The sequence below is a fragment of the Apus apus genome, chromosome 7 (genome assembly GCF_020740795.1).
Source record: "Apus apus isolate bApuApu2 chromosome 7, bApuApu2.pri.cur, whole genome shotgun sequence".
NCBI classification, from domain to species: Eukaryota; Metazoa; Chordata; class Aves; order Apodiformes; family Apodidae; genus Apus; species Apus apus.
This window is the reverse complement of record NC_067288.1, coordinates 3,762,249-3,772,253: the sequence shown is the minus strand read 5'-3', so window position 1 is coordinate 3,772,253 and position 10,005 is coordinate 3,762,249. Positions and strand designations below refer to the sequence as shown.

General features: G+C 43.9%; 1 protein-coding gene across 7 annotated transcripts in view; it reads right to left on the bottom strand.

Moving 5' to 3' along the window:
- Window positions 1–1,604: 1,604 nt before the first annotated feature.
- The window catches only part of RASAL2 (RAS protein activator like 2), a 146,764-nt gene continuing 138,363 nt past the window's right edge, over window positions 1,605–10,005 (bottom strand). For 5 of the 7 annotated variants that reach the window (XM_051625030.1, XM_051625033.1, XM_051625031.1 and 2 more), the window contains one exon: window positions 6,507–6,741. In XM_051625030.1, the coding sequence (XP_051480990.1) occupies window positions 6,523–6,741 (219 nt within the window). In that variant the 3' untranslated portion in view covers window positions 6,507–6,522. The other 2 variants (XM_051625032.1, XM_051625034.1) reach the window with 2 other exon arrangements.

The following is a 10,005-nucleotide window of genomic DNA, read 5'->3' as shown; positions in this document are numbered from 1 at the left end:
AGTGGGTCTACTGGAAAGTGGGTCCAGAGAATTCACATTTCCAGTTGCATCAGCAGGATTACATGTTCCCATGGAGCTGAGTACAGACAAATATTCATACTTGCTGCAGGAAGAACTGACAGGCAGCCACGTTGCATGACTACAACCAAGATATTTGATCTACCTCTCACAGCAAAATGCAGGAATTTAATACATCTTCTGGAGACATGAGGATATTTAATCTGTGGGACCAGGAGAAAGGTGAAGGACAGCAACATGAGATGGGTTCTAGCAAGAGCAAGGACTCTTTTCTCAGGAGACTCATATCTCAGTGTAAGCAAACTGGTGTTCCACCTGCTAATGGCTTCAAACAGCAGCTGCTGCTTAGTTAAAGCAGCAGCACACTCTCTTGCACAGAGGAAATAATTAAAAGTTTTACACTTGCATCCTTTGGGCAGGAGGACTGTTGGAGGGGAGCTTCTCCAAAGGAACTTCCCAGCTGGAGTTTACACTTGCATCCTTTGGGCAGGAGGACTGCTGGAGGGGAGCTTCTCCAAAGGAACTTCCCAGCTGGAGTTTACACTTGCATCCTTCGGGCAGGAGGACTGCTGGAGGGGAGCTTCTCCAAAGGAACTCCACAGACCCACCTCCTCCAGGGACACTGCCTGTGCCACCCTCCTGCCCAGAAGCACCAGGCACCCACTGCCTTGGGTTCTGTACAAACATGCAGGAAGACAACTCCTGGCAGGAAAAACCCACTGCCTCAGCAAGAACAAGGCAGAACACGCAGGGGACTGGAGCAGAACAAAGCACAGGGCCAGGGTGGAGGCACACAGTAACTACTAAAAGTTTGCTGGCTGTATTCTTCAGGCTTCAAAGCTATGGAAAAAAATACCATGTGAAATGAAAATAAAAATACTTTTAGCAAAACATCCCCTTGAGTGTAGGTTTTACATTCAGTAAGTTGAGTATGAAAGGCTTTCTCACTCATTATATACAAGATTTTATACACATAAAGAATAAATATAAATTGCTTAGAATACAGCATTTTGTGTGAACCTGTAAGTAAGTATTCCTCTGTACAGCCAAGCCTCAAACGTTGCAGCTTTGGGCTGCTGCATGAGCACCTGTAAAGTAGGAATAGATTGAACAAGAAAACCGGGCTGATCACATTCACAGGTCTGGCATGGGAGGAATAAACACAAATTAATACAAGGTAACTCTCTTGTCATCACTCAAGTTGTTACTGTGCTCCAAAAAAAAAAATCCCATGCCTAAAAGAAGCAGAGAGCAATTCTCCGTGTCTCCACAGCTTGTCGCTCTCTGACTTCACAATGCCAGGTACTTCCCAGCAAAGGGACAGATTCAGAATGCGGGAGAGTTCCCCGGCACGGGGAGGCAGAGCTCTAGGACCTGTGCTGGGCACCCCAGCAAACACCCAGCTCCAGGAACAGGAGAAAGGAATCAACTCTGCTGCTCTATGGACCCCCTCGGTTCTCTGTCCCAAACATTCAGTTACTCTGCCCGAGTTTCTCTCCACTCCCTGAAGTGACACAAAACACAAATACAGCCTGAGAGGAGAAACAGCAGAATTTTAAATCAGAACAAGTTTACTGAGTCCAAACTGTTTAAAGTTAAACTTTATTTGTATTCTTTGTAGGAATATCAATAAAAGACCTCAAATGTATCTATATCTGTACATATTACAAGAACCTTCAAAAATTATTCACAGAACAAAAATAAATCTTCTTTAGAACAAACCCAGGCAATGAAATGCAGAAATGGATCTCAGTGACCAAACAGTCCAGTGCTACTAGCATAAAAATACGGCTTGAAAAACAAGTTTATTACCTTTTAAGGTGTACTTTCTTGAAATAAAAAATAAATTATTTAGAGCTATCATTGTAAAACAGTTCTGTGTAGTAACACTCTTATTAAGGCCCTTGAGACAGAAAATCTATTTTTACAGGTAGGATTCCTGGCAGGCATGATCTGTAATGACATGCTTGCTCTCATGGGAGTTAACTTACTGTGGAGAAGGAAATACCTAAAAGCATTAGCCTAAATTTAACCTTTTTTGCTCAGCTGGATACCTGTAGCTGACCAAGTCAATCACTGAAGGAAACACATTTCATTCCTCAACCCAGATAGGAATTATTCTCCAGGAATGACACAGACATTTTGCAGAACACAAGAAGAATTCACACATACACGGAGACCTTAGCAGATAAATTTTTGCTGACACGTACCACGGGCACTGCTGTAAAATTGATGGACTTCAATCATTGAGTTTTCAGATGAAGTTAAAAGCTGGTGGGCTTAAGCAAGCATTAAAAAAAGAAAAAGCCTAATCCAACCCAAAGAAATTGCAAGAATGCAAAATAAAACCCATTTCTCAGACTTACTAGATGGGCAAATAATTTTTTACTGGATACACTTCATATTCTCTAACTAAAAAATATACACATCCCTTTCCATGCTCCTCTGGATCTCCTGCCTGAGTTATGCCACTGGAATGTTGCAAAATGTGTAGCTGTCTGAATCTGTGCTTTTATGCATAGCTGCCCATTTCTAATGCACCAGGGAAATAACAGTTGGTAACTCTTGGATGTGAAATCTATTTCCCTTAAAATAACTAAGTAAGTCTGAATTCCAAGAGTTGCAAAGAATAGGCATTTAGAGGATGCTGCTCCTCAACCATGCTCCCTCCCTGCTCCATGTCCCATCCCATGTCATTCCAGTCATCCCTGTTCCTCACCCTCAGCAGACACCACACAAACAAGGCAGAAGGCCACAGCACTACACAAGGCTGCTCTACTTCCATGCCCTGCCACGCTGGCTGGGAGCTTTTAGCTTTGCAAGTTTGGGAAGAATCATCCTAGAACAGCACCGAGTAACGTGGTGGCAAGAACTGAGCTGCCAGGATGGAACAGCTCTTCTGTTTCAGGCTCAGGAACACACAAGCATTACTCCTACAGGCTATTATTTTTTTTCTGGACTACTTCAGCTGTTTCCAAACGAGAGCAGCAGCTCCTTTCAACAACGTTAGACACAGCCTGATCCATTTGCTGAAAGTATGAACCAAAACCTAATGTCTATAATACTCATCATCAGACTTCGCAGTATTTACTTCTCTCACTGCTGCAGAAACCCACTGGCTAGTAGTTTTAAACCCAATGTGGTGAGGGTTCTTGCTCCAAAATAGACAGGCCTTTTGGCTGCCACGTGGTTTAGTGTCACTTGAGCTTTATGAGAATAGACAAAATAGAAGCTGGCATTTTCACATATTGTCAGCTTGAAGCAGCTTAAAATTGCTCTAGAAAGCTGCTTGGTAATAAACTAGGAGAGACAGCTGCCTGCAGAACTCAGGAGCGTAGCGGTTTGCTCTGCAGCTAATCAATTTTAGCCTGCAACCTTCACCCTCTCCCGCATCAAGAGGCAGCTTCTCCTCTACAGTGGGAGGTAGAGGAGCACACTTTGCACTTGAGGGTAGAAGCTGCAACAGAAGAGAAACCAGCCTAGCAACAAGCTGTGAGGACAATGCTGATGGCTCAGACTCTTTTAGAACAGCAACTTCTAGTTTACAAGCTTAAGAAATATGCAGGAGAAGGTGCATTATTAGAATGGTACATCACTGCAGACCTCACCAAAAGGTACAAATCTTGGGGCAGGTATTATTTCTCCTCTAAAAATCAGGGCTGAAATGTTGCTACTATTGCATTTCTCTGCAGAAACCACAGTGGCCCCTTTGGGAGTCTTCAGCATTGAACCACACAGCTCAGCCAGTGATGTTTGATACCCACCAGAGAGCTGGGGAGCTCTGGTGAGATGCATTTCCCAAATTAAAGATACACCAAATGCTACCAGAATGACTTATCTGCTTCTGCCAGGTTCTAGTCAATGTACTCCTACGACCACTTGCTCTCAGGCCTCAGTTGAGGTCAGCAATGACCTGGAGCTGGAAGACAGTTTGGAAAGTACAGAAAATCAATCACTATGGATAAATGCAGAGCCCAAGCCCAGGCGTGTCAGACAGTACTGGCCGGGCTGTAATACACTGAGATCAGAACAGGAATGCTCCTTGGCCTGGAGTACCAAGTCACATTCAAGCAGCCAGAGAAGCTTTGACTTGAACTAAGCATTAAACATAAATCCCAACTCACTGCAGACAAGTCTTCTCTAGATGTAAACTAACAGGCAAAAGCTTCATACACATTTTTGTTACACAAGTGCAGGAGATGTGGTCTTTGTATTTATGCATAGTTGGTAATGTAACATACTTGAGTGATGACATTTAACCGAAGCACAGTAACACAACAACCCAGCAGAACAGTGAACATTCTGCACTCTGACACAAGCTGCATTTGCCCACAGAGGTGAGATCAATTCATTTTCCAAAAAACAAACAAGCTTGACAACAGACACTGAACTGGGAGATCCTCAGTATTGCCAATCCTTCATGTTCAAAGCACCAAGGGTCACTTTCAGGAGGCCAGGAAATTGGCTTAGAAAGATCTACTTTATGTAGTGTAATTTTAGAGATTCAGAAACTATGTCCAGAAAGAATAATCACGTCTGACCTTCCCTGTATCACAGGTGATGTGATTTCAGTCAGGTACCCCCAGAGCTACCTCGTAGTTACAGCCTGAACTGTTTGCTAAACACATCCCACACCGAGACACCCGCTGGAGGTTCTGTCTCATTTGGAAGCCAACTTTTCCAATGTTAAATTTCCATAACATGTTTGGATGGTTAAACACACTCACTGTTATTAGCATACTTCTGTAATTCAGAATGTCAATTGCTGCTGCAATAGTTGTATTTATTTACTCTGGGGGCCTGAGGGCTAGAAACTTACACCAAAAAGTGCAAGTGAAGATTCACACACTTTCACTTGAGTCTAGAATTTGGGGTTTAAAAAACCCATTAGACTAAATATTGTGGCATTTGCTGGAATCATGAGAATTGACAATACTGTGTCATTTATTGTTAATCTTTTACAGTTTGTAAATGTCATTATCTTCCATGAGAAGGTCACTTTGTAATTATACACGCATTCACATACGGCCTGTAAGTATGCTTCTATGAAATGCAACTGAAAGTAACTGGAGATAAAAGCTTAGTCGAAACTCCTTAAGAAAAAACTTCAGAAACTACAAAAAACCAGAACTTCAAAAAAACACCCCTATTTAAAGTATCCAGAGAAAGGCAAAATTCAGTGGAAATGGAAGATCTTTCAAAACAAACATGCAGAAAGTAACTTTCATTGGAACCAGACTGGCTAAGCTAGGGGCTGAAGTAGTTAAAATCTATAAATACTCTAAGAAAAAAGGGAATTTTGCATATGAAATCTGCTTTGCTGGGCATGGGCACCCTTTGGTTAGCCCTTTCCTCAGAGCATTGACCTGGCTGTTCCTGATGGAGTGCAGAGAAAGAATTCAGGGTGCTGCTGCATGGTGCATAAAGTGAGGGCTGGGTAGAAATTTAACAAAAAACCTATGTACAGGTCTGTAAATTCTCAAACCAGAAAATATAAAACTGCGTTAGAACTGGGGTAAAAAAGAAAGAATCCTACCTTGGAAAACTGCAGATTCCCTCTGTTTGATGAGAAGCCTGACTGTGTGCAAATGCAAGGAAACAAGCTTTGCTGCTCCAAGCTTTCACCTTGTTCAGAAAGACTGACAATATTTTGCTGGAGTCTTACTGAAAAGTAGGTACAGGATCCAGCTAGAGCCCATTTCCTTGCTACAATGTTTGCTATTGAGTTTGCATTCAGTTAAAGAACAGCTAGAGAAGAGGGGAATAAAACCAGCAGATGAGTTTTCTTACAGAATTCATTTCACTACCATTTCACTCCACTCATGTATCAGCCAGCCCGATATATACAGCTGCTGTCTAATGTAACCCACAGCTCATCTCTCTCTCACCCACAACACACATGCACTCACACTCCCCTCTTCCTCCTCCAAGGACTGCAGTGCTTTCAACAAGAGAAATAATAATAAAAATAATAATAATAATAATAATAAAAATAGCAATAATTAAAAAAATCTACAGTATTCACTTCTTCCTTTTGGTATTTTACATCGGCATTTTCTGTACATAACCCAAGAGCTCCCTCTATTTACACAGTGATATGGAAGGACTTGTTCTCAGGAGCTCAGTTTTCCTGGCCTTGAGTGGGGAATTAAAAGTCCACCTTTTCAGAGCTGTTCTTTTCACTTTCCCATTTCATTAGCAGCATTATGTAAACCTGTAAGAGGAAGGGGGGGGGGGGGAGGGGGCGGGGGGCAGGGCTTTATTTTAAAAGGTTTCTTGAGTCTGCTCCCTCTTGATGGCTGGCAGCACCTGCCCAGTTAGCAGCTGCTGTTTTTGAATTCACCATTCTCCGTGATGGAAAGCTTGGTGGGGTTGGTGGGGGAGATGCCATTGCGGACTTGCATGCTGTAGCGCTCCTTCACCTGCGTCAGGGCACTCATCAGCCGCGTGTTGGCAGAGTCCAGGGACACGATCCTCTTCTCCTGCAACAAACACCCCACAAAGTCAGAGCTGCTTCACACATGAAATGCCTTTACCCCACCAGCCTGGTTTCTGGCAGGGGGGGGGACTTCCAGGACTCGGGGCTGTGGACAGTGTCTTCAGATGGTTCCTAGGCGGAGAGGCAGCTCGGCTAACATTCTCTGGGAAGATGGGATGTCTGCCTCTTTCTGTTTTCTTGGAGTGGCCCCTGCATGCCACTGGCTCCTCACGGGCTGGCCTGGCCTTTTTGCATGATGGAAGGTGACAGTGAGTCAAAGTTACATTGGTGAACTGATCCAGTCACAGGTGGCTTTATCCAACCAGCTTCCAACTGAGGCAGGTGGAAATGCCGTATTTTGCACACGGGAGGGGAGGGGTGAGGGTGTTGGTGTTAATAACAGTAGCCAATTTACTTATTTTTAAAAATATGTTAGAAAAACAGAAACAGGCAGCAGAAAATAAAAGTGGTGGAGTGGTTTCATCTGGCAGAGAAAAGTGCAAGTGGTATCTAATGGCCATCGTCTCTGTGTTTTGGATGGAGTGCGCTCGGAATAAACTCACGGTGTGCTCAAAATAAATCATGATTAAACAAAAAAAAAGAAAAAAGCAGATAATGGCAGCCTGCAGTCACCAGCAGGAGTGAGGGTGCAATAGCAACATAGAGAAGAAGCAGCCAAAAGCTACAACTAAGGGGTTATTTGAGGTGAAGGGGAAGGAGGCAGTGTGGGTGGAGGGGGAGATGCCATCGACAGAACACAAAGAACAAACACTGAACACACTGCTCCTAGACCCATTCCAGCTCAGAGGGGCTCCCAGGCTCTGCCAAGTCCAGGGTTCCCAATCCCAGTTTTGGTTCTTCCAGCACAGGAAGTGCTAGGCTCCACTTTTAACAGAAGTATTCAGAAAACTAAAGGATGTGTACTAAATTTATAAAAAACGCTCTCAACAAAACCCAGCCTGCTAACAGCTAGATCTGCAGTGGGATGAAGCACTAGAGGGCCAAGCCAAAAACTTGATGGCATGACTGGAAATGGCAATTTTTATCTTCCCTCACAAAATAAAAATAGAATTATGCAGCCACACAGAGCAGCGGCAGTGATGACAACAGGTAAACATGCTCTCCCAGCTACTAGCTGACTGTTTTTTTTTCTTTGAGAAAGAAGAAACTCTAATTTACTTGAGTGAAAAAAGCTGCATGCAGGAACTCTTCCCAGTCTGGCCCATTGAGAAACAAAATGGAAGGAAAAATGATGCACAGAAGGCACAAACATTAAGGGATAGCTCAGACACACAGCTCAGCAGACCTGCGTGCTACAACATCCCCTTGAGAACTGGATCCCAGCACATCAGCAATCAAGGCATGTTTGCTTTTCTCAGTGGGCTTCCCCGCAGGGGTTAAGTCTTGGGGTGCAAAAACAAAGCAGAAATCAAGTACTGCTTGTAGTACAGCCCTGAAGAGACCAAGCTCTGTGTAGCAGAGCAAATGGAGGAGGCAGCAGGAGAAATCAACAAGGAGCAAGGCAGGCTAGAGCCTGCCCTGGCACCTGCCCTGATCCAGGCAACATAGGTAAGGAGAAGGGACAATGGAGGAGCTGAAGCTTTAGCTTTCCCTCCCGTGCTGAAATAAATCCTGCAAAACACAACTGCCTTAGCAGAAATGTGTTCTTCAGCAAGTTAAAGCTCCTCCTCAGACTACATTTCACCTGGAATATATAATTCAAAATGAAAATTTCTTTCCAAGGAATATAACTTTCCAAAGAGTTAAAAATGAAAGGCTGGTTATTTTCTGGCACTGATGGGTGCTCACTATGACAGTTTGCAAAACTGCTGGAAATACACACTTGGAAAAAATCAAATCAATCTTAAAAGCATGAGCTTGGTGAGCAGAGGAATCTTCTCACTCAAAAGAAAACACACGCTAACAACCATGTCTCTAATACACAAGAATTAGGTGCAGGGAGTGGGAGGAGCTGGAATGGGTAGGAGGTCAGTGCACTGGGCCAGGACTGGGTACTGCTCAGCTAGAGAACTGATTGGGTTTACTTGCCTGTTTGAATTATCTCATCCCCATTTATGACCTGTAATTTAACACAGCGGAGATGTCACTCGCAATAGCAACTGGGCCAGCACTCCTTGCAGCTCCGCTGCTCTGAGGAGAGTTTAGCCAGACCTAGCCCCTGCTCCAGTCTCTGGAAGCACACAAGGAACTGCCCAGAGCCAGGGCAAACAGCACGTGTGCTGAGAACAAGGCTGTCCTTCTGCACGGGTACAGCACTGAGTCCTGCACCTGACCACAAGGCAAAAGAACAAATCCTGAAAAGCACCTTGAGCTTATGTAACTAAGCACAAGAACCCAGGTTGCTGCTGTTTGCTAGTAGCCATTTAACTCTTCAAATAGGTGTGTTAAGCCAGGTTCCAACTCCACTCCATATATCTCACATTAAAAAGACCTTTTCTAGCCACTGCTATTTCTCTTTGCCAAATGAATCACAGACTAAGAAAATCTTTCAAACACAACTTAGGGGGATTGCTACAGAGCTCAGAGAACAGTTGGGCTCCTCTGGTGTCTGTTCTGAATCTTTCATCTGTTTCCTCTTCTGCTCAGGTGTCAGAAAAGGGGAATAACAACTAAACTTTCCCCATGAACTGGTTGAAACTGAAGCAGTTAAGGTTTTGCTGATCATCTTGCTTGCCCAAATAGCTAACAGCACTTCAGAAGGAAAAAAGTGTCAGATTAAGAGAGGAATCATTAATGCTCTTGCTTTTGCAACAAGTTCCACTGCAGATAATAAATGATGCATCATTTGATCAAGTGTCATCAAGGACCACACCTTTCCAGTCCTGAGGGTTTCACAAATCAGCAGTAGTCCCCTCTGCCAGCTGGTGACACTGAGGGATCAGACTGGTCCACTCTCTGCCCTGCTTGTCCCTAATCCTACACTGAGGCCAAGGGCCTACTGGCATAGACAGGTAACAAAGGGAGAATCAAGCTTCTTATTCAGTCACAGTCTCACACATCTTCCTCTCCAAAAACCCCTTTTTATGGGTTTTATCCTCAGGGCCCCTTTCACCTTCTTGAGGCAGATGAAACAAGCATCACTTCCTGGGCTGCTGTTCGGGTGAGCTGCTGTTCCTTCACATAACTGATCGTGCCAATCTCCAAGAAATGGCCCAGCACATTGAAGTTCAACTCCAGCTTCCACTTGCCATAGTCCTTGACCAGACTGGAGGCAGCTCTGCTGTCCTCCCACCATCAAGAAAATAATAATAATAAAAAATAATCCAGTGCCTGACTACAATCCTGTTCATTCTCCAGCACTCTCCCACTTTGCATTTTAAGTCCAAGTCCTCACAGAGAGGATTTTATCTTGAGCTGCATCTTGAAAGGGTGACTACACTGTTGTCTCCATGTAGAGCATCTTGCACAATAACTAGAAACTATATAAGGTGTAACTCCAGTAGAATTTTCTTTTTATCCTGCAAGGCTACATAACAAGTAACATCTTA